Here is a 23,825-nt window from a genome sequence, read left to right as displayed (position 1 = left end):
CCACACCTATGAGCCAATCTGTGAAACACAGCCATCAGGTGCGCAAACACATGATTGATAATTGTAGACACACCAATCGTTTAGGCACTATAAAAATGCAGCAGGTAAGTCTAGTATTTTTTTGTACTGTATTTTCAGTTTTTTTTCAGATCTTTTTTCTTGTTTGTTGTTTTTTTTTTTACTGTAATTGTAACCTGTACTGGGTACAGTATTTCATGTTTGTCTGTTGTTTGCTGAGCTAAAAGTGTTATGCACACTAGTGTAGTAGCATGAAAACTGGGACATGTTGTTGTTGGGATTCTCCATGTTGACAGATTTGAGTATATGGAGAGAAATAAATTATATTTTCCTCAGTCTGCAGCATTGGTCTTGTGTAGTGTTTGGTGAACTTATTGTATATTTGCACTTTCTCTGTGTACTTCATTTACAGTACTCTAATCACTGAGAAGTAGAATTGCTAAAAGTGTTTTAGGTTAGCAACAGCAGTGTGTAACTGGTTCAAACTGAAGTGAGTCATATGAAACGTGTGTGTGTTTCATACGGTAACAAAATGTTTTTTAAATTAGTGTATAGTTTTTGCAAGAGTGTTTACTTTTGCAAAGGGTCTGAGGTCTTCTGCTAATTGTGTGTGTGGTTGTGCTAATTGTGTGTAGTGTTTTGAAAATCCAGTCCCTGTTTTCAAAATAAAACTAAATAATACAAAACAAAGAAACACAAAACAAAGACAAATAACATTCAAACACACACACACACACACACACACACACACACACACACACGTGCATAATGGGGGTTTAACTCTTGCATAATATTTATAGAGAAGAGTTAAATACATGGGAAAGGGATATCAGTGATAGCAAACAATACAGTTATGACATTTTTATCAGAAATAATAAATAATACAGCTGTACTATACTAATATACTTTATCATATTTTATTTATTGATAGTTTGTATAAATAATCAGAATTTACAAAGTAACTAGTAACTCAATTTATCAACCAAATCTGGAGTAGAGGTAAAAAGGAAATACTTAAGTAAATTTGGATTGAAGTAGTCTAGAGAAACTACTCAGAAAGAGAGTGGACAATGTGTTTGAACACCTTCCAGGATGTCTTTTGTAACAACAACCAGAAACTCTTATACACGGATCCATGGTGTTCGACTGAGTCCATCCATTGTTTTCTTATATCACTAACCATAAAAGTAGAATTCATTTCACACTTTGTCAATGAGCATACATTCATACACACAAAGCATACAACAAACGGTACATGCACCTGTTTATAAGTGTGAACTTTTTGCTGCACATTCAGACAGTCTACAGTGACATCTCAATGCTATGGCTTTCCTTTCAAAATTAATTGATTTATCAATTCAGTTCAAAACACTTCATTTGTCACCGGGAAGCATTTTTCAGAGACACTTAGTGTAGTTCAGTACTGCTTCGTTATCTCATTTACTGTCCTGTCTCAGTTTCCAGATAAGGTTCTTGACAGTTTATAATGCTGCCATTGCTGTAGTGTTCCAACATGGGAAACACAAAGCATCCTTTCCATGTGGCTCATTCGGGTTCAAAGACTCCTCTGAGATGACTGGTGGAGCATTATCCTTTAGACGCTTCTGGAGACATTCTTCCTGTAAAAAGAAAGGGCAAACACATTGTCCCGATAAAAGGAGAAAGTCACTACATGCTGTGTTTCATTATCTACATTTACATCTGATGTTGAGCCATTTGTCTGATTCACAGTAACTTGAAAGCAACAAAATAACCAGTAAGTGCACATTTATAGATCACTATAGAAGTCATTTCACGGCCATTGGATGACTGTAATTTTTTTAGTAGAACAGAATAAATCAGAAAAGGAGTAAGGAAAGTGGAAGGGGGGATTTCTAGTCCTCGACACTCACAGTAACAAACCTGTTGGTCCTTGGAATGAACTTATACTGCATGCACTCAGAGATTTGGCTGGAGGGGGCGAGCACATGCAGGTGGAGGTGATCCACTGAAGTGAAGGGAGGCTGGTGGAACCCAAGCCTGCAGAGAAAAACACATCAATGAAATGATCAGCAGCACACTGACAAACAAGTCAAAGTACAGTTTTAGAAAATTCCATAGAGGAATGAAACACTTCAGCAAATAACAACCTTTGATTTTTGAGTGTGTATTCTCACTTTCTGTTAGTTTTTAGCTTAAAGGTGCATCATACACATTCCAAACAATTATACTTTTTCCATTACTTTAACGCAAAAGTTTGACAATTGAGGAAGTACGCTTATTCGCTTTCTGGTGGAGATAAGAAGACTGAAATCCCTATATTGATCTTCTCATCTAACTCTCCACCGAATCATTTCCCAAAATGTTGAACTATTCCTTTAAACTTTTCATTCGTTCATTAAAGCTCCATTGTGTCATTTTTTGAGTTGATTCTTAGCAAAAAAAAACTTTATGTGCTCATTCATGTGTAATTCCAACTAATCAAAGTATTCTCGTACGCGTTGAATCTGCCATTTAGAATCATTCAGAATACATACGAGCGAGTCGCTCGAATGACGGTCGCCATGTTGCGCCTCCGTCTTTAAAATACATTAGCCAAAGAGGGACATACCTCAGCTTTTCGCACTTTTACACTCAGTGGCACTGTGACGAATGCCAGGGAGGGAGGGGGAGAAGATTACTCGCGACTCCCGGCAGATTTGAAAGCCTGTTGAAGATGGAGTATCACGCCTATTCTCTAGGACGTGTAACGGAGTCGCCAAGGGAGTTAAAAAGAGAATTAAAACGACAACGCGACAGGCAAAGCAACAAGACCAAAGTTAATATTGGAGTGGCTTTTCCAAGATGGAAAGAACTCATAAGGAGCAAGGATAGTAAAAAGGGACGCCAAGTTGCCTGCTTTCTTCTCAAAAGGTAATTCTGCCTATTTGTGTAAATTCAAAGTTTTATAGTTGCTTGGCTAACTATAGCATGGTTGTGCATAACGCTAGAACGACGTTCTCCTCGCGTCGATGATGAAAAAGGATTGTCTACTGAAGGAATATTATACCATTTAGATGTGTCTTTTACTCAGAAGTGTCATAGTTAGTGGCCTCTTGACCCTGTGTGCCATAAAACGGAAGTAGGCTATTGTGTAAGGTGTACTGTTTCACAGGAGAGTCTTTGTCTGATGAAAACATGTTGGAGCAAGAGGATGTTATGATGTATGACACACAGGGTCAAGATGTCCAATGTGGTTCAGTTGCCTAGCAACGAAGTAGAAAGTAGAAGTTGTGAAGGCCTTGCAATGGCCTTGCGCAATATCACGGACGGGAACGGGATGCCAGGACCAGTTGCAACTGATACCAGCGGGATGAGCCGTTTCGTGGAGGAGGAACCTGAAGAGGACAAGAGAGTAGGGCAGAGAGAGGTCCCGGGTCAGACGCTGGAGAGACTGTGTTGGTGATAGGGTGAGCTAGTCTTGAAGGAATTCTGTTCCTTATGCATAAGTTGTATTATGCTTGCAATATCATTTACTAAAATTTGTTATAGACTAACTTAACGAATCCTGTGTATTGATTTTCTGGTCTACCATTCAACGAACACAGAACTTAAAGGAGCAGTCTTTGAGGTGACCAAATTGGAGTCAGAGAGGCTCTGGCCTTTGGGGCCAGACCAGAACTGGTCAAATTAAATCCTTCACTAGCTTGTAACATAAACGTAAATATGTGTCGAGATTTCCCTGGCAGACAACTCACATCATGTGCAGCTGTAACACAGACTAGCTACAGCTAGAACAGCTGCGTGTAAACGATGGCGATACTAAGAACTAATTTTGGTTTCATTGACATTGTTCATAATGAGAAATATATTAAAAACACAAACCTCCGTTGCTTCTCTCCTACGCTGTAAACATTGCCTTACACTATTAATCTCGAACAATATACAGAATAACGATAGCACTGAACTTTACTAACATTAGCTTGCATATGTTTGGGAACCTGATAGCTGATGTTAGCAATGAAATGGTACCAAAATAACGTAAAACTATTATTACACTGGAAGGACCAGTCACAGACGAAGTCGTACTTCTTGGAATAATACGGCCACCGTAGGAGTTAAAATGCGCTCGGAATGGGGGGGTGGGCTAGAAAGTTATATTCAGTTGGTTGTCATATACAATTTCACTGCTAGATGGGAGAAATTCTTACACAATGTAGCTTTAAAGATCAAGAAAAACACAAACACGCACGCACGCACGCACGCGCGCGCACACACACACACACACACACACACACACACACACACACACACACACACACACACACTACCTGCCTTAATCTACCTTATGTCCTTCATATCAGTGACCCCTTGGTCGTGGAGTACAGTTTTCCCCATTTCAGCCATCCTTTTAACTGTTGGATACAAGAAGATTAAGTTATTTCTTTGTAAAGATCTGGCTGAATAAAACTTACTGACAGCATGAGGTAGCTTAAACATCACCTTATTAAACTGAAAACGAATGAGTGTTATTGTATACGTGGATGTGTATTAGTTTGTAGCAGTAGCAGTGTTGTAGTAGTTTCAGCAGCAGTGCTAGCACTAGTAATATAAGGTATAAAACCCGAACACAGAGACCACAGGGAATACTAACGGGAACGAACAAACTGGCAGGAACAAACACAAAATGATCTGACACAGGACAGGGGGAAGACAAAGACTAAATAAACAGGGTAACAAGGTAACAAGAGGCAGGTGACACAAGGGCTGGGAAACAGGTGAGAAACATCAGGCAATCACAAGGGCAGGAAAACACAGGAAGTAAAACCAGACTATTACAATAACAGGAAACAGAACATAATACAAAACAAGACCATAAATTACACAATCACAAGGAGACAAGACATAGAACCAAAATACCAGATCCAAATTAGAACGGAAAACAAAGCAAAATACCGAAACCATAACACTTATACTAGTTAGTAGTTCTCCACTGTAACTGACCGAGGCCGATGTGTCCGCTGTGCAGTGAGAGGCAGCTGTGTATGTGCTGTATGGGTACAACCAGGTAATGGTGAGGAGCAGCAGGGTCAATGTCTCTAAAACACACCAGCTCCTTGTTCTGTTGGAGGGGATGGAAATATAGAGATCAAACACTTGACCTTTAGGCCAGTGAAGGCAGTATTGCTATAACTCGTGTGTATACAGCTATTCAATCTGTAACAGTTGTGTGTAGTAGGAAATAGTGGGTCTGCTGCCCATGTTTTGTGCATAAAGGCATTTCCTCTTACTGTGTGGGGACACACTTGCCCCTAGGAGGAAGAGTGTAGCACACCTAGTCTCATCATTTACATTTTAGGATTTTTAAGGAACTTTGACAAGTTTATCTAGCTGCCACATAGATCACACCTTGATTTGTAGTCTACTGTAAAAGTCCATAATTGATTATCACATTTATCTTGATGTACTCTTGATCTTGATGTAGACTATCGTCTTATTTAACGAAATATATAAAACACAAACATACATTTTGTAGGCTACATAACTTTGTGGCCTATAAAACCTGCACACCAACCAACACTGCATCCATTATAATAAAAGACACAAAATGTGGCTAAAAGCTACAGTAAAATCAAGATATTAAACCTTTTGTCAAACTTGAATGCTGTTCCTGCTATTTTATACGTTACTATTTTATTGTTTGATTGTATTCAATAAGAGGTAAAACACGACCTCCTTATGTAACCCACATGAAGATGTAATAACATTATAATGTATGCTAGGTGAGCTTCAATTCAGTTGAACAACGTTGTTTAAAAGGACCTTACCTTTTTAATGATTTCAGTTTCTTTGTCTTGGTCGTTGGCTATCAAGCAGAAAATACAAGTTTCTGATTTGTTTCTCGCCATATTTCCCATAACATTTCCTTAATTTTTTTGAAATGTCTCAGCTGTTTCCTCCTCAACTCGCTGCCTGCTGGTAAACGTCTCTCTGATAGGCTGTACGCGTGTCGAAGATCGTCTATGTTTGCGAAGAGAGATTATTACTCACTTAAATCCTCACAACAAACACTGTAGGCACACAATTGGCATCTTTAACTGGCCTTTCAAACATAAATATACAATGTGTAAATTCTATTATAGAGGAAGAAATGAAATAAATAAATGTAAAAGTCAGAATATATTGATATGTAAGGCGATTACAGCATGCCTGGAAAATTGTTCCAGCAAAAATGGTTTAAAGGGTCGGCCCACACAAATTGCCCTAAGATTAAGTTCAATATGAGATATAGACATACATTTAAGGTCTAACAAATTAAACTGTGGTGCCTAAAAACCGAGGTGGAATGACACCTCTTTGTTCATCTTTAGTGAAGACTAGCTGCACCGAAAATGAACAAAGAGGTGTCACTCCACCTGTTTTTTTCTCTACTTCTTGTTCCTTCTATTACGTCAAGGTGTCTTACCGTAATTTGTAAATTACAGCCTTCTTTTACGAGTCCTATAATAATAACAAGACACAATTAGGCCAGTGGTAATGTTCAATAAAAGCAATTATATAAATATAATCTGGACATGAAATCCCACCGAAGGGCTTAAACTGAAAAATGAATGTGGAAATTAAAAAAAAAAAAATGGACAAAACAACACAACCCAGATATATTTAATATTTATTTAGGTTTAAATGTGGTTGCAATAACAACACAATAAATAGATCCTCAGTGATATCACAGCAGTTTTGGATTCACGAGAAATAATACTCAGGGAGCATTCACAGTTACAACACATGACAACAAAGCTCATTTTCACATGAAGCGATAACTGACATTAGTGAATAGTATGGCAGGTATCATAACAGTGATGTCAGACATTTGCAGTATCGCATATTCATGCACTATAAGCCTGTTGGATACACAGGATATAAATGATTGTTTCTTTTCCGTGTTAGTAGATCTGAATGTTTTAGTTAGTGGCATACCAGAGTGCAAAAAAACCCAGACTGTCCCTTTTCCATTTTTAAGTAAAGCAGATGCTGACCTGTGGTTGGACAGGAAGCTTCCCTCTTGTAGTGGTGATCAACTAGCATCCAGTAACAATTTTACATTGAAGAAATGCGTAATTACAAAACACAGCACTGACTCTCCTGTAGTGCAAAGTGACATCATGTTAAACTTCTACTCGCTCTCTAAACAAGAACGACAAATGATAATCAAAGAGATCAAATCGATCGATGTGAGATATGAAATCAATACTGACAGACAGTCAGTTCTAGTGCTTGTTGGGTCCAATCAGAAACATTTAACAAAGTACAACCATTTAAAAATACAACTGAGCATTCTTTGTGAAAAACAGAATGTAAAAATAAAACATCTAAAACATAAAATAAAATATGATGAGCTCACAACAAATGTGAAATTAAAATAAAACATATTTGGTCACTGTAAACCTGGCTTTACCACTTGTTTTGGATTGTACGGGGGAATTAAAACGTACGTAGTTGTGAGGAAATGCAATGGAACAATCTCATTCAGTTCATCTAAAACTAAAAAAAGAGAACAAGATGGCCTTCAGAGGAAGTGCAACTCTTCCATTGTAAACAATTACAACATTTTCTGCTGTGAAAATTCATTTAATGGTGGAGGATCAAAAAAAAAAAAAAAATCTTCCTTTAGGTTTGAAATTCATTGAATCGTAAAAAAAGAAAAGAAGAAAGATTCCAAAAGTCATCAGCACATTATCCTGTACATTCCCAAATCAACTAATTCATCATTATCTTTGCACAAATTAACCAACAGCATTATGGGATACCTTGTTCTTCCATACACACTTGAAATAAGTTTTATAGAATAACCCCAACAGTAACATCAGCAGCCTTCCTATTCTTTCTCTCCTCATACGCTTATGGTGGTAAGGCAGTCTGCATGCTGGGAAAGCTGGAGGCGTTGACAGATGTCTAAGGCAGCCAATGAACTGAGAGCAATTTTTTTCACACTTCCACCTTTGAAGTGCAGAGGAACCAGACATGAACTGGCCAACCTACCTGCAGGTCAAACCCACCTCAAAAACAAGGCTACAGAAGACTGTTTCCAGTCACAACTGCACAGGCTTCTCTCACAGAACATTTAGTGTCATTGTGGGGTAGCTAGGTTTGCCTCCAAGTATACAAGTGCGTAATAGACTTGGGGTTGTTTGAAGGTTTGGAGCGGAGAGTGGATGTAGGAGTAGCTCGAAACAGGTGGGGCTACTCGAAGGTCCAGACCTCCACACTGTGGATGTTGAAGTCCTGCTGGGCGGAGAGCGGCTGGTTGTTGAAGGTGGCACATTTGGTGGTGGTGCCTCGGTACAGCTCAGCATCCAGCCACAGACCCAACTGACCACTGAAGAGAAGAGAGGGCAGAGAGTTAGAAAAAAAAGGTGGACATTATGATGTTATGCAGCTCATCCTCTCTACCTGTATACAAAAGTAAACTTTTTTTTTTTTTTAGGCATTTATCTATAGGACAGCTGAAGACATGAAAGGGGAGAGAGAGGGGGAATGACATGCAGCAAAGGGCCACAGGTCGGAGTCGAACCCGCGGCCGCTGCGTCGAGGAGTAAACCTCTGTATATGGGCGCACGCTATACCAGGTGAGTTACCCAGGCGCCCTACAAAAGAAAACTTAAGAGAAATTGTGCTCAGTGGCTATCTAGCCTCCACTCTAGCAAGTATTGAAATGATTTACTTGGCTTTACTTGTATTTTATTATCTAAATCTCCTACCTTTTTGATATTTAAATTCTTTTATTGTCCTTGTTTTTTTTATCTACACCAAATTGAGTTTAAGCCTGTAATTGTTTTTGTCATTCCATTTTCGTCATATTGAGATTTAGTTGTAGTTATTTTATATCCTACTTTTTGTTTGTATTGTAAATTAAGTTTTAGTGACCTGGTGAGGTTTCACTTTAAGCCTCCCATGGGTTTCTGACCTCTCCGGCACACACTCTTTGTCTTTCCATGTGAAAGACATATGTTGTGATTTATGCTGTATACTGTTTGTATGAATGTGTGCAAACCAATAAACCAAATCAAAACCACAACATGGCAAACAATGGGTTTAGACTGTTGATATACATTTGTGCTTGGTCACAGAAAAACACATTAAACAAGCTAGTCAGTTGCTACTTACCCTCCTCCTCCCATCTGCAGAGAATCAGTATTGCCCTTCACAAAGTAAGAATTCTCCCCCGTCCAGCGGTACACCTGAAAAAAAAAAATCGACAGCAAACAATGTCTGAAATTGCCATTCGTGGAATAAAACTAAATACCCAAACTGAGTTCTTAAATTAACTTTATACAAACCTTGATCTCAGGACAGAAGCTGTAGAGGAATGTCTCTCCTGTGCCGTAGCAGTGTTCGCTCACTTTGAAGGGATGAGTCGAGAAAGCCCCAAATATCTGTGATGAGAGTCAGAATCAGTTGGAGGATGAACAACAGGCTTGAACTGTTTGAACTAGTAGTTAAAACCCTCATGTGACGTTGTATGGCTGTAGGAAAAATTAAATTAGCCTGAAACGTAAGTGTTGCAGTTGCCAAAAGTTTTTTAAATCATACACACAGGGGCCATAAACTAACTGTTAAAAACTCCAAATGTAAAAAAACAAAAAAACAATTATGTTGCTCTGGGCAGTTGTGACTTACTCAGTCATGACTGGGTTGAGGATGTGCATGGATAAATAATGCTGCCTGGACAGCATTCAAGAGAGAATTTGCTAATAAAGTAAGGATCCAACCCCTGAAGTGGGTAACACTCTCAGACAATTTCATTTTCATTTCAATTTTAATCCTGTGTAATATAAGAAAGACTCCAACTACACAATTTTGAAACAACATGGACGCTGCAAAGCAAGCAAGCAAACAACATGTCGAAAGCTGTTTCCAGTATTTGCGTGACAACGAAGAGCAAAGGAAATGGATCAGATGAGCCACGAAATATGATCTGAAACTAATTTTTCCGTTTTTTCCGACACCACATTAATGCAGCACAGATGCCTTTACTCGCAATGTTAAAGAAAGTAAAAATCCACCCTGGTGTATCTGCCCCGTGATTTAGATCCGCTCCAAAATGTAATGGGTTCTTTCATGGCCAATGCTTCACCCTTCCATCAAGTGTCATGAAAGTCGGGCGGAAGTTTTTCCCTAATTCTGCCGACAGACAAACAAACAAACAAACCGAGCTGACGACATGACCTCCTTGGTAGAGGTAATAAATAGGTTTAACCCCATTCATTTACATATAGTACATTCCTTTGGACAGTGATCTACCTGGTTATCCATATCTTTAATGACCAGCAACACAGGACTGTCCACGTCTGCCAGGCTCCTGTACAGAGTCTTCAGGCTGGTCCCATGTTTCACAGTGCTGTAGGCCAGTCTCCAGGGGTAAATCTGCACACGTGCGGGCAAGCGACAGGCAAGCTGGAGGGCGAACACATTGTCAGATTGTGGGGTGTACTGATTAGTATGCTGCATATTTCTTTCTCAAAGTTTTCTTGTCGGCAACTGGATTATTTTATGCGGTTCGCAGCCCAGAGGCAAGAAACTGGTTAAAATGAAAAATTACCTTCTCAATGTGTGTGTCCTGCAGCACATCACTGGCATCACTGAGCATGGGCAGTGCATCCACTGGCAATTCTCCGTCACAGCTGCTGAAACTCTGCCTACGCTTCGCCTCATCAATGGTGATGATCTTATAACGAAACAAGCGTAATAAGCAAGTCAACAATAAAGAGAAATCAGTCAGTCAGTCATGAATGAAGTTCATTTCAAAACGTCAAAGTGCCAAGTGCAAAAAAAACATGGCATTATTGTTTATGACTGTATTAGAATTGTAAGCGAACACACTATTATAGTGTTCATTCTGTGATGTAAATAGAAGGAAGCGAGTGTGTTGTCTGCTTTTCCACTGAGCTTACCTCCCAGCTGCAAGATGCAGGGTCACTGAAGAAGTTGTCTATCATGTCCAGCTCATCTTTCTCCACCACAACAAAGCCCTGCTCCCGAGCCTCCTTCCCGTACACATGCGGAGACCACTGGACGAAAAATGCGTACAGATGGTCCACCCTGGAAAACACACACACACACACACACACACACACACACACACACATTATACTGGATTGGTTAAAAGCACACTGCTAGCTTACACATATTGTAGTTCAAGACAAGGATCATCTATCGGTGTCTCACCTTTCTTGTGGCACAGCAAACCAGTACTCTGGCTGTTTGCCCCGGCCCCCAAATGAGTAGGCGGGACTAGAGGTCATCCCGGTGGCAAAGGACTTCCTCATTGGCTTTCCCACTTTGAAGCACAGGAACATGGGTGGGATTTTACTCTTCTCCTCGGATGAAGAAAGCATGTCTATAGAGTAATGGGAACATTTTTAAAAACAGAGAAAGAGATTTTGATTGGTTTCATTTTATTGTAGCCTCCATCAGCGCCACACCTGGAGTCGCCAAAGTCTGAAATGTTCATATTCTACACAAAGGGGCTTTAAGAAATCCAAAGAGAAGATCTGGGGACACTTCAGGGAGAGTACATTTTTCGATATTTAACATGTAAAATGTCCAATAGCTACAATAATTGTGACAATCTACCTATGGGTTTAATATCTAGTTTAGAATTCCTACCTTCTATTGGAGCCTGCACCCTCTCCAGCAGCCATGACTTCACTTCTGCCTCATAGTTTTTCTTCCGCGTCTCCTCCTCACTGAGTTCAGCCCCACCTGCTGGTCTGTCTGGGCTTTGTCTCTTTGGACTCGAGTCCCCACGAACCTCGGAAGCCTCCTTCAGACTCAATTCCCTGTTTTGGTCCACTGGTGCGCCGATTATTTTATCATGTGCGTGTGCACCATTTAGCAGCTCTCCGGTCCCTTTAGGTGTGATATCTTTGGTTTCCTCTTGGTTTGTTGGTTTATGACGCGAGTCACCCTGTTTTTTAGTCTCTGAAGAGAATTGTATTGAGTCTCCATCCTCAATAGAGTTGTTCTGAGCTACGCCCTCATCCTCTTCATCATCCAGCTTTACTTTAGTTTGACCAAGAATCGACTTGTCCTGAAAGTCTGCCCGGCCTGGGCGGCTGGGTCCGAGTTCCTGTTGGTCCCTGCTGACAGTGCTGAGTGTTTTGGACATCCCCTCTGCCTCTTCAATGCTCCCGTTGACAGTTGGCTCCAACTCTGTGAAGCCTTCGTCTGACGGAGATTTCTCTGTCTGCTCGCCCTCTGTGCTCGCTGGTATTAAGATAAAACAGTTTTTTTTTTAAAAAGACTACAAAGACATTTTCATTTCCAATCACGTTTATGGATTATTTGGTTTGTACAATCAACGGCCATCACAATTACCCTACCGACAGTCGAAACCCAGAGTTCACTCAGTTTACCATCTATCATAGAAGACTAAAAAAATAAAATATTCACATCTGAGAAGCTGGACTCAGCATCAATAAGTTTTAGCTTGTTGAAGATTAAGCCTCAATTGTCAGTAAATTGATATGAAAAATACATTTTAACTTATGCAAAAGGAAAATTTGGACACTAAAGAGTCTAAAGAGAAATAAATAACTACAAATTTAGTCAGTGAGCTGAATTTGAAAATTCACTAGATACTTTAATTCATAAAAAACACCCCCAAATAGTTGCTGGTTGTAGAGAGTAAAACAGATAAGACTAAAAAGTCATAACCCAGAGTTACCACCATTTGGAGTGATTTCATTCACTGCTAAGATTAAGAAAAAGGACAATTTTGAGACTTGGACTACCGAGAGCCAAATACAGTCGACATTGGATGACACGATGAGGTTACCGGTTTCTGAGAGGGTCGATTCAATGTCGTCCAAGACGATTGGTCGCTTTGGATCAAGAGCTTCATAGCGGCTGAAAGGGTTTAGATCTCGCTCTGACGGCAGTTGCTCCCACTCGCCGGGCCTGTACACAGGACACAAATCCTGGGGTAGGTCTCTGTGGGGTCATGGGGCATCACACATACCGCGCCGCAAACCAGGATGAAAATGAAAAGAGAAAAAAGAAAAAAAAGGTCCAAACAGAAATTATAAATGACCAAAATGACAAAACAAAATAACACATGTGATGTAAAACAGCAAATTAGACAAAAATTTAAAAAAAGATTAATGAAAAACAAATCAAAAACTGGAATCTGAGAGTCTTATAAACCCACTGCTAGACAAGATCCAGTGGAAAAAAAAAAGGTACTTGATAAAAAAAGGATGTGTTAAAGAGGCAAACGTGAAAAGTCCTGTGAATCGAAAGGACTTTTTGTACAGGTTAAGTCTTGAGAAGAACAAGAAAAACTGGAAACTGGAAGGAGGAAGAAGAAAGGAGGAAGCGGAGCTGAGGGGTGAAAGAAGAACCTTTACAAAAGAGGGAAATTTAGGAAAGCGAGACGGTTCAGGGCTCTTACGATGGCAGAGCATCTTTGAGCTTCATGCGCGACACGTCGTTATACAGCGCCACAGAGACCACCTCCTCCATGGGGCAGATCAGGCCGTACTCCTCGCAGCCGAGCTCGATCACCAGGGGGTCTGACTTGTGGGGGTCAAACATGATGTTGTTGGGGGTGACAATCAGCACGCCTCCCACCACTCCCTGCAACAATGAAATAACACAGGCAGTGAACGGGAGGGGGGGGGCAACAACGCCACAGCTGGATCGAAATCACCAAAATACCAGAGTGGTAGCCGCTAATAGATACTGTTTCGTTGAGTATATAAAATTCATATTACCAGAGTAATTAAGAAAACTAAGTGTTTCAGCATCCATTTTCAAGGTTTCTTACCATGCCATCGGTGAAATATTTGCAGCTCATCTTGATGAATTTAACCGTTGCCGGGCTCTCGTCCTCGGAGTTTGGGGAGAGCTCACGCCGGAGGGACTTTGCTGACATGCAGTTTGAAATGCCGCCCTGAAGGAGGTTAAGAGGACCTGAATGTTATGCTTGCGTTTAGTGCAGCTTGTTTTGAAGAGTATAATCACCGTGTGGTTTCAGCTCTCATCCTTTCACCTTCACTGATTCAGAGATGTTAGGCCACTAGAGCATTTACATTTGTTACCCACTTTTCAAAGTGTCCAAAAGTAGCTTTTTCATTTGACTGTCAAATGCTGGAAGATTAAATGAACTGCCATTGCAAAATATTCAGTCCACGTTGTTTATTCACTGTTTAATCATATATATAACCTAAGACTTTGGTAAACTCATTTCACCAAAACAATCAAACATACAACACATCATAAGCTAAGGTTTGTTTTCAAAGAAGATTTGAGGAATTTCAAAAAGCTAACATCAACGTTTCAGCTTTAGCGCCAAATTATCTCTCTACACATTGCTCTCGAAAAAATATTGGGCGTCGCTGTACGCAAAGCTGAACATTTTGATATGTAACACATGGGGATACGTTTTATGCAAATACCCTTAAAAGGTAAATTTAAGAAGATATGTGAAAATGCCCTTAGACCTCAGAGGGTTAAACATAATTGCCTCACAGTTAGAGAGCCAGTGAAGATGGACAATTTTGGACAAAGCTTGAAAACACACAAAAGAAGCTGTTATATTATCTAATTAACAATAACTTAACTCCTACCATAATTGGTGGAAGACAGAAAACCTTTTTAACAAATTTGTTTCCTAAATGGCTACTGTAAACTACTGCAAAATGTTCTCTAAGATAAGATAAGATAAGATAATATAAGATGGACTTTATTAATCCCACACTGGGGAAATTCCTGTGCTACAGCAGCTCAAAGAAAAAAATGTACACACATCAGAATAACACAAATACACATTAAGTAGACATAGGAGAAAAAATATACATAAAGTATATCTAATCAACATAATACATTTCAAATATCTAAGTATATCTAAGCAACATAATGAATTCATTCCTACTTACATGCGATGCTTTCTCTGATAAGCCATTTGTAAAGGAGGGATCAGAGGAACTCAGAGACCTTAGGTCAGTTTCTGACTGGCTCACATCGGGGACAAACAGCTTCTGTATTTATTAAGATGGACAGCAGATGGTTAGCCGGTCAGAGGAATAATGAGGGAAGTGAAGCAGTGGTTCGTGTTACTGCCGAGGTTCTCACCTGACCGGGGTAGACACTGCGAGAGAAGAGCTTGTTCAGCTGGACCAGTTTGTTTGGGGTGATGTTGAACTTGAGTGCGATGCTGATGAGGGAGTCATCAGGTCCCACCTGTAACAAGAACATGAACTCATTTTTTTATAAAAGCACACAGGTCAAAATACTATCTATAACTAATACAATCTATAACTTTTCTGTTAATAAATCAGAATGTTATTTTGATTTGTTTTCACTTAGTTTGACTCACGATGAAATCCACTGTCCCTGGTGGCCTCTTCTTCTCCCTCTTTGCCTGATTCTTACTTTCACTGCCATCGTCTAGAAGGGAAACGAGAAAAATGAGAAAAGGTTTTTGCAGACTGGAGGGCGACCTTTAGTGTGCGCCCCATGTAGGCTGAGTCCTTGGCTAGTGGCCCGGGTTCAAATCCGACCTGCGGCCCGCTGCTGCGTGTCATCCCCTCTCTCTCTCATTTCCTGTCTATCCACTGTCACTATCTAATAAAGTGAAAAGCTAAAAAAATTAACATTTTTTTGCAGACTGAGGACAATTAAAAACGGACAATAATCTCATACTGATAAAAAAAAACAATTATTCTTGTAAGAGATGAATACATGGTGTAATTCTGTCCATCTCATACCGTCTAGGTTGATTACAGATATATTATGTATGTGTATGTATGTTTCTACCATAAACAGTAAAAATGAAAACCCCATCGGATGAGGGCGGTGCAAAGAAATACCCCACCAAAGACTTCCAAGTATCCTGTGCTTAACTGCCTTTTGAGTCAGTACCAGTGCTTGTTTGTCCCCCCCCCCCCCCCACATGCTGAAGCAGTTATCATAAACACACTCACGCACAATCTGACCCTTGTAGTAGACAAGGTCCACAGTCAACATTTTCTTCTTGCCAAGAACACAGAAGCTATTAGTGTACCACTCCCTGAATGCTAAATTACACTGCTGCCTCCTCCATGGAAACAGAGAGCATGACTAAGCATTACACAGCCAGACTCTCGACTGTACCGAGCATCAAAAACAAAAGTGCTGTCACTTCTGGGAACACTGTCGCTTATTCATTGAATTTATACTGGGCTGTGGATGTGCTACGAAGCATTGCAGGCTATGGACTTTTAGCTGAAAGTGCATATAACCTAAAGAGTTATGTTTGTCTGTTACACTGCAGAGCATCGTATTTTGATTTGATGGGCTGCAGTCAGGTAACAATGTTGAGGTCTTATTAAAACACATACTGCAGAGTTTACACAGCTGGCTGACCCACTGCACGCATAACTGAAGTCCATTACCACTGTCAATATGAAGGAGGTGATGATTTATGCTTTAATGATAGCATGATGCTCATAATGTAGCATACACTGAAGACAAAATGCAAGTTAGATTATGTTTATTGTTAAGTCAAAAATGAAGCTATAGATTTGTTTTGACAATTCGCCTAAACTGACAATGGTCCATCACAAATCATTTACTTTTGTCATTGTCAATGTACACACTGAGTTCAATAGCCCAACAATACAATGTAGTTGATTATTATGACTGGTGTATTTCAGCAGTTTTCTCCTATGTTTGAAATAAATCCTCAAAAACCCTGAAAAAAGTATTTTCTTTCACATTGAAGAGTCATATTAATGGCAAAGATGCTTCCATCATAAATAGTTTTTATGTCATTTTTAAGCAGAACTTAAAGGCATCATAGCATTTCTATTGGGATTTAACCCTCGCACCAACTCTCAAACTTTGCGAGTAAAGCGCCTTAAATGTAATCGCCAACTGTAAAACAGTACAGGATGAAAGGTTATGTAACTTCCTGTTTACAACTGCTGAGGCCGTTCCCATCACAGAGGGCCCTTGTATTGCATATCAGTCAAATAAATAACAGAGTAGAAGAATATAATTAACATTGACAGTAATACTAATACCACTCGTTGACATATTGCTTGTCTGAAACAGAGGGCAACAAAAAAAACTATTTTTCTAAGAAGAAAAAAAAGGCTGAATACTACTTTTGGATTAGGTAGTAAACCCGCTTTGAATGGAGAAATGACACCACGTTCTCGAGGTGTCTGTGTATTTACACACTGCAAATCTTCTGAGAGTTTTTGATACAGGTCTTACCCGAGCCTGCAGGTGGCTTTTCTGTTATTCTCTGGAGGTCTTTCTTCCTGTTGGGGTCGCTGTCATTTGGGATGTCTGGACAGGAAATGATCCCCGGGTTCTGCTCAGCCACATTCTTCTCGGACTGGCTCTGCTTGAGCTGTCTCCGCCTCTTCAGCCTGATGGGACAGCAGAGGAAATGGACATATATATTTAATAGAAGTAAAATCCAGAAAGCACAGGAGTGTAAACGGCCATTTGACCACATTTGTTAAACTTACGCCATGACAAATCTTTCTTGGTTGGGATCAATGTACAGTTTGTATGAACATGTGGCAGGCATATAGTTGACCCATTTTAATGCTAAGGTGATGACCTTTCCATAATAAAATATCAACTTGTTATTTTTTACCAGTGTTGCAGTTGACTCCCAGCGGCAGCACATGCTTGTTTGTAATGTCATCAAAACTTCTGTTGTAAATTCAGACGTGTCGTCCAGATTCTGCTTTTGTGCTCAAAAGGTATTGCATTGAGCTTTAACTTTTCTCTCTCTTTACTTTGCTGCGTCAGCTGTATTTTCCTCACAGACTTTGCTTTCCCCCTGTTTAATCATTGATAGGGGGGCAATTATGTAATGGCATCTCGAGACCCTGTTGGGGTTTATTAAGGGGGGAAACTGCAGTGCAGTGTAACCACGGGTTAGCGGTGCACTTAAGGATAGTGCGAGCCAGATGAGCGCCGGTGAAACCTTAAAGTGTGGATATGAGTATGCTAAGAAAGACCAAATTGATTTATCATAAGCTTTGAGTGATAGGGGCAGTGTTGCCCTGCAAAGCCGTGGGCAAAGGAAAAATAAAAGAAAAGCGAAAAGAGAAGCGTTTTAAGTGTTCAAGTGCCTTATGGAAAGGCAAGAGTGGGTCGATAAGGCTGCAGACAGACACAGTTCAGGACTCTCCCATAGTCTGAGGTCTCTCTCTCCCATATTAACGGATGCAGCACACATCTTGTAGTGAACTCAAGAGTCTACAGCACAGTCTCAACAGCCCCGTCTGTTTCACTCTGGGGCATTTGGCAGAGTATGTCTCGAGCCATCAGTTTAAGATTGGCGCCCTTCTTGTCTCCCCTCTAACCTTCAGTCTGTGTATCCATTCCCGGCATAATGACAGAGAAAGCCCAATATGGTAAGTATCAAGTGAAAAATGAAAATACAAAAACACACACACCAAATAACTAATAACATAAATAATCACAGCCCTCAAGACAATAGGCACATATAGTAGCAATAATCATTGGATTCGTTTTTGCAATATGGATGTTTACATGATCTGAGATTATTGTTATGTCTTGTTTTACCGGTCAATCGAATTGTTTTCATGTTTGGTATATGTGTAGTTTTGATATAGTCTTATTATCGGATGCAATGTTGACGTTGTTACTTTATTGTTTACTGTATTAAATGTAAGTGCAAACATTGTTGACTGCATGTATTTTATTTAAAAATGGATCCCAGGAAGAGTAGATGTTGCCATGGGAACAACTAGTGTAGATTCCAAAAAATCAATAAACAATAAACTTGGACTCCAAAACATTAATATAGCCTAGTTGTTTTTAGGCAAATTCCTGTTTGTGTTTGCTGTTGATTTGCTGGAAAATAAGTTCTCTAGTGGACTAGTAGCTTTTCCTTCAGGAAATTTCTGTATTGCAATACTCAATCAACCCCAAACGTTCTTGCGGCAAAGAGGCATGCCCAAAGTGTGATGCTAGCACCACGAGGCTTCATGATGAAAATTGTGCATTATGTGCACGTGGGCTTACATCAACAATATCATTTAGTACGACTGCCACAAAGCAATTTTGGTGTCATCAGAAAATAGAACATTTGCCCACTTTAATTCACACAGTGTCCCACATATCTTCTGGTAAACACCGGCCAGGATGTCGTGCAAGTTTTCTCAACAGCCATTAAGCTGTGACCAGTGAAATCACCAAGACAACCGTAACTTCATGTGCAGTGTCTCTCTATCTCAGCCATGGATCTCTCGACACATGGACACATCTGTAGCTCCTTTAGAGTTGCCATGAGCCTTTTTGTGGCATCAACCACAAGTGTTTGTGCACAGCCTGCTCTGAGAAAATGTACAGCTATTGTTAATGCCTGGTCTTATTGTACTTACTGTATGTTCAGTGCCTTTGAATCTTTAGTAAACTTGCTGCAGATGTATGTGCATGCATTTATTTTATGTTTTGTTACTGCTTGATTTAGATCAGTTGGTTGATATATTTTTCACTTATTGACATTAGAGAGTATTGTTTTCATTTAGTGTCAAACAATTCTGACTACATGTAAAGGCTTTCACTTTTGTAAAACAATCAAACATGAAAAAGTCTATGACAAGTTAGTACTTGTTATTGGCATGTGTATGTTCCACAACGACCTTTCCTCCATTTGTCAGGAAGCGAGGCAGCATATGGCGCAACTAGCATGAGAGCTACATGTTATAGTAGTAGCTATGTTGGGAGACAAGGTTGGTTTTCCTTCCTGACATGTTCACTTGCTGTCCACACATGCAGGATATAGCTATAGGTCTTCACAGCAAATAGAGGTCTGCATGATGTATTCATATTGCACCTTTCCACTGTTGCTACTCCCTCACACTAGCTGCCACCTTTGCAGGAAAACACCACCTCTGACTCAGCTCACAGCCTGCAATCCTATTACAATCTAATGCACTGCTTCCCTTATAACTAGGGAGTGACTGAAATGTGATGCCATTACAAAATAATATATTAATATTTCCAACATAAGCCAATCAAATCAATAAAACCCAAGACAAATGGCAGGTCTGTACTAGGCGGTCAGCAAAGCCTGAACAAGTAACCTAAGGCATAATAATCAAGAATAATACCCATTAGGCTACACTGCATTACCTCACATCATTTATCACAAACCCACACTCAACAACTCTGATATTAACAGCACACTCAGCAGACGACTTCTGCTTATCCATAAATCAACTTGTTTTCCGGTTTCGGGTACGCTTCAGCCTTAATTCACATATGAGCCATTTTTTGCTCATTTTAGGCATTAAACAAGACTAACAAGTTATGTTTACGTTTCTGGCGCTATGATATACTGTTTATGTTAAAACCGGCCAGGCAAAGATGAGCCCTTTCTTTCTGATGTCTCATCTCGACATCAGAAAGAAAGGGCTGATGTTCATAACCCGCAGATTTCTTGTCAGTCTATGCACCTTAGCTGTGATAAGCCTCTTTCCACGCACTTCCTGCTATCAGGTTACACAATCCTGCCAAAATCCAATTTTACAGTCCACATCATCGGCGTGGGTCAAGAAACTGACGCATGATTCGGACAGGAGGCTGTATCTGCTGACAGATGGGTGACTTAACAGTATGGATCTATGATTCAATAAAAGCTACAATGTCATTTCCAACATGCATGAAAACATTTTTGGACTTTACACTCCAGCATGTGATACTTGGGCTGAGAGACGTACTGTAGATATAAATATCACAGGAGCCAAAACACTTCCTTTCAACAGATTTATATTATAATATCTGTTTGTTTGGATAAAAAACCTCGCAAATCGATGCTCATCATTTATTGAACTTAATTATTAATTTAAGTAATGATTTTCTCCTGAATCGTACCTTGCAGGTTAGATTTAACACAGCTATTTCCTCCCCTAAAGTCTATCAATACAGGGCCCCACAGGGCTGCGTTTTGTCTCCCATACTGTATACTAGGGGGGGTCTTCACTGGGCTCACTATTCAATTTAATTATCCTGTCAATGATTCGATACGATTCGATATCCCGATGCATCGCGACGCGCCACCTCCTCAAATTTATTATATATTGCTACACATTCATCAACAAATTCAAGCAGTAAGATATATATGAACTCCCCTTTTTATTGCATCTGCTCTTAAAAAAAATACACTTCCTGAATGTAGCGGAGTCTGAACACAGCAAATAACAGACAAAAGGTTAAAACAAAAAAGGCAGCGACCGGAAAATCAACAAGAAACATCAGTAGGCAATAATCGATTATTGTCTGTCACTGCACCCATGCAGAATCGTCCACGTCTGCATCGCGACGCATCGATACAATGATTAATTTCAACAGCCCTACTGTATATACAGTAAGTGTTGAGCTTCAGTCTACACTTACACCTTTTTTAAGTATGCAGATGATACAGCCTTGGTGGGGCTCCTAAAGCCTGATAACTCATTCTTGGGTGGTTTTGAGGAAGAGGTAGGGGACTTCACTAAACGGCGTTTAGACAATTTCCTTGAGCTCAATGTGACTAAAACTAAATAAATGGTCATCGATTTTGGACGTAGTAGAGGAGAAATCCCACTCACCATGGTTTACTATGAACCCATTCAAAAGAGTTAACACTAACAGATAGTTAAGGGATAGAGATTGATGTCTAGCTAAAGTTTGATGTATGTGCCATTGCAAAAGGTAAAAAAAACTGCAACTGGGAATGTTTTTTTCTTACGAAAACTGTCCAAATTTAATGTGGATTGTTTTGTTTTGCAACTGTTTTACAAGGCTGTACTACAGAGCATCCTGTAAGAACAGCCAGGTTTAGCAAGTATTTGTTCCTTCAGCATTATTAGAATGATTAATGAGGGAGACAAACAAAAACATAGGATCGGATGGTGTTTTGCTCATGGCTATGAGGAATGGTAATCTGTATGAAATATTTGTATGGTGCAATATATTTATTAATTAGTGGATTATAATGCTGATGTATTTTTTGTATTTATTAGTGTGTGTGTGTCTAGAGTGAAGGTACTTGGAAGTGCTGTGTGTGTGCACATATGTGCGTGTGTGTGTGTATATCAGAGCGAAGGTGTTTGGAAATGCAGTACCTGTGTGAGTATGTGCATATGCGGGTGTGTGTTGGGGGGGATGGAATCCCATATTGAATATTTGTATTTATATCTGTTTTTATGACTGTTTTGTGTATCTGCACCGTGACCACCTGAATTCCCCTATTTGGGATAATAAAGTTTACCTTGACCTACTCATTCATTAGCTTATGACAGATTCACTGCAATACCTCGAGATTAAAGCAATTTGTCATAAGACACATGCTAAATGTTGGAGCTTAAAATCAGTTTTGCTGCAGGAAAAATACCTGAATTACATGCAAATGACACAGATTCAAAACAAACAAACACACAGAGTCCCTTACCTGGCAAAATATCCCGGCTTCCTGTCTCTCTTTTCCATCGGGCCAGGGTCCTAAATCTGCATGCAGTCAAGCGCATCCATTAAAACATTCACCTTACACACCTACGCCTAGTCAGTGTGTCCAAGCCAGGGGACTTGAGAAGATTACCTCTCACACTTCTTTCTTGTCCTGCAAAGAAAATAAACGAGGGAATTAGCAGGCTCACCGGGTGCCTCACTCAACAACACTCTCTACAAAAAGCCCAATAACTGACGGAGAAGCCTCAGCAGCCTAAGTAGAGGGCGATGAAAGCACCCTGATAATAAGCATGTCAGGCCACTCAGGTGACAATGGCTGACCAACAGGATGGAAAATGCATCACTCTGCTGCAGAGGAAAGACACATCTGCTACTAGTTAATGTCGCCACAGCAAACATGCGTTTTATTATGTAATTATGCTTCATCACAGCAGTGTGTCTATTATCAGCGACATCATCTTGGGAATCCAGTTGATGTAAACATGCAGACTGGCTACACTCACAGCTAGTTGTAACTACAGGATTGAGCGAAAATGAAACAATCGACTGCACGCAGGTCACACAACCTAAAGAACAAAAATCAGGCAACTGCGGTTCATTCATGTGTTGTTGCCTGAAAGCTTTATAACAGGTAACGCTAAATAGCTTACCACAAAGGAAAGGCTAAATTTGAAGCAACGGTACCGCACCTAGCTACATTCCTCAGTTTGTAGCAGTTTGCTCAATTGGAATTCCTCTTTTGACTCGGACCATTGAACAGCCTCTTCTTAAGGTGCAGCAGTAAACAAAAGACAGATATCCAGTTGCGCTAATGTTAAAGCAATGTGTGCGACCGCCAGGTCTAATGTTAAGCAAACACAGACACAGTGAACATGGTCCAGATTTCAAACTGATTCAACAGCTGATGCTAACTGTGCTAGCTAGCCACTTTGTTTACAAGACAATAGCAACCTGGTGGATATGGTAAGGATAATTTATTCGGTTCAGGCAGCCACTAGACCCTTCTCTTAAAATAGGTTATTCCTGTTCATGCAAGCTGGTCTAACGCTGACGCCAAACACAACGGCGCATTTAAACGCCAAATCTGACAGAAAAATAGGCAGCTAAATTTACCTTGCGTGCATTCTCCAACAGCTAATATCAAAATGAAGCCCCCTTCACTACGCCCTCTGGTGTCATGTGCACTGTAAAAACATGAGCTCACCCGTAGCTTGTCTTTACCGTTAGCTAACGTTAACGCCATCTTAAGTTTGCTTAGGTAGGGTGAAGATTTAATTGTCAGTCGATATTACACTGCACGGTGTAGATAACCGAACATTAACAATATTGGAAAAATATACAACAACAGCACATGTGCCGTAGAA

The 23,825-nt window shown here is 40.0% G+C and overlaps 2 protein-coding genes across 9 annotated transcripts; both read right to left on the bottom strand.

Annotated features, from left to right (window-relative positions):
- Window positions 1-921: 921 nt before the first annotated feature.
- Window positions 922-6,294, bottom strand: LOC144533118 (adenosine 5'-monophosphoramidase HINT3-like). 6 transcript variants are annotated; one of them, XM_078274278.1, is made up of 6 exons: window positions 5,805-6,047; window positions 4,981-5,098; window positions 4,322-4,391; window positions 3,243-3,374; window positions 1,911-2,037; window positions 922-1,637 (listed from the first exon to the last, which is right to left on the bottom strand). In XM_078274278.1, exons 1-6 carry the CDS (start codon window positions 5,892-5,894, stop codon window positions 1,500-1,502), a joined length of 675 nt encoding a protein of 224 aa, XP_078130404.1. In that variant the 5' UTR covers window positions 5,895-6,047; the 3' UTR covers window positions 922-1,499. The 6 variants fall into 6 exon arrangements, with proteins under 6 accessions (XP_078130404.1, XP_078130409.1, XP_078130410.1 ...); XM_078274280.1 differs by having other exon boundaries at window positions 1,513-1,633; window positions 5,805-6,291; XM_078274282.1 differs by having other exon boundaries at window positions 1,513-1,637; window positions 1,921-2,037; window positions 5,805-6,291.
- Window positions 6,295-7,300: 1,006 nt separating this feature from the next.
- Window positions 7,301-23,630, bottom strand: ncoa7b (nuclear receptor coactivator 7b). 3 transcript variants are annotated; one of them, XM_078274275.1, is made up of 17 exons: window positions 23,575-23,630; window positions 22,445-22,612; window positions 17,239-17,396; window positions 15,356-15,426; window positions 15,112-15,219; window positions 14,916-15,017; window positions 13,805-13,930; window positions 13,430-13,614; window positions 12,815-12,969; window positions 11,644-12,243; window positions 11,203-11,374; window positions 10,929-11,076; window positions 10,577-10,702; window positions 10,279-10,431; window positions 9,315-9,410; window positions 9,142-9,215; window positions 7,301-8,353 (listed from the first exon to the last, which is right to left on the bottom strand). In XM_078274275.1, exons 2-17 carry the CDS (start codon window positions 22,480-22,482, stop codon window positions 8,218-8,220), a joined length of 2,448 nt encoding a protein of 815 aa, XP_078130401.1. In that variant the 5' UTR covers window positions 22,483-22,612; window positions 23,575-23,630; the 3' UTR covers window positions 7,301-8,217. The 3 variants fall into 3 exon arrangements, with proteins under 3 accessions (XP_078130401.1, XP_078130403.1, XP_078130402.1); XM_078274277.1 differs by having other exon boundaries at window positions 12,815-12,936; XM_078274276.1 differs by lacking the exon at window positions 23,575-23,630 and adding an exon at window positions 23,112-23,214.
- Between the last annotated feature and the right edge of the window lie 195 nt (window positions 23,631-23,825).

This window comes from Sander vitreus, chromosome 18, assembly GCF_031162955.1.
Source record: "Sander vitreus isolate 19-12246 chromosome 18, sanVit1, whole genome shotgun sequence".
NCBI classification, from domain to species: Eukaryota; Metazoa; Chordata; class Actinopteri; order Perciformes; family Percidae; genus Sander; species Sander vitreus.
Note: the sequence above shows the minus strand (reverse complement) of the source record. Positions and strands in the feature narration are given on the sequence as shown.

Bases quoted from the DNA above. Each gene is read 5' to 3' on its own strand.
- ncoa7b (XM_078274275.1), bottom strand. From the start codon at position 22,482: ATGGAAAAGAGAGACAGGAAGCCGGGATATTTTGCCAG. The intron at 10,432-10,576 runs GTAATTTTTCAT...TTCGCCCTCCAG, and splicing joins AGGACACACACATTGAGAAG to CTTGCCTGTCGCTTGCCCGC. The intron at 8,354-9,141 runs GTAAGTAGCAAC...TCTTCTCTTCAG, and splicing joins CTGCAGATGGGAGGAGGAGG to TGGTCAGTTGGGTCTGTGGC.
- LOC144533118 (XM_078274278.1), bottom strand. From the start codon at position 5,894: ATGGGAAATATGGCGAGAAACAAATCAGAAACTTGTATTTTCTGCTTG. The intron at 4,392-4,980 runs GTCAGTTACAGT...TGTATCCAACAG, and splicing joins CAGCGGACACATCGGCCTCG to TTAAAAGGATGGCTGAAATG. The intron at 2,038-3,242 runs GCAACTGAACCA...TTTTCTCTGCAG, and splicing joins ACTTTCTACTTCGTTGCTAG to GCTTGGGTTCCACCAGCCTC.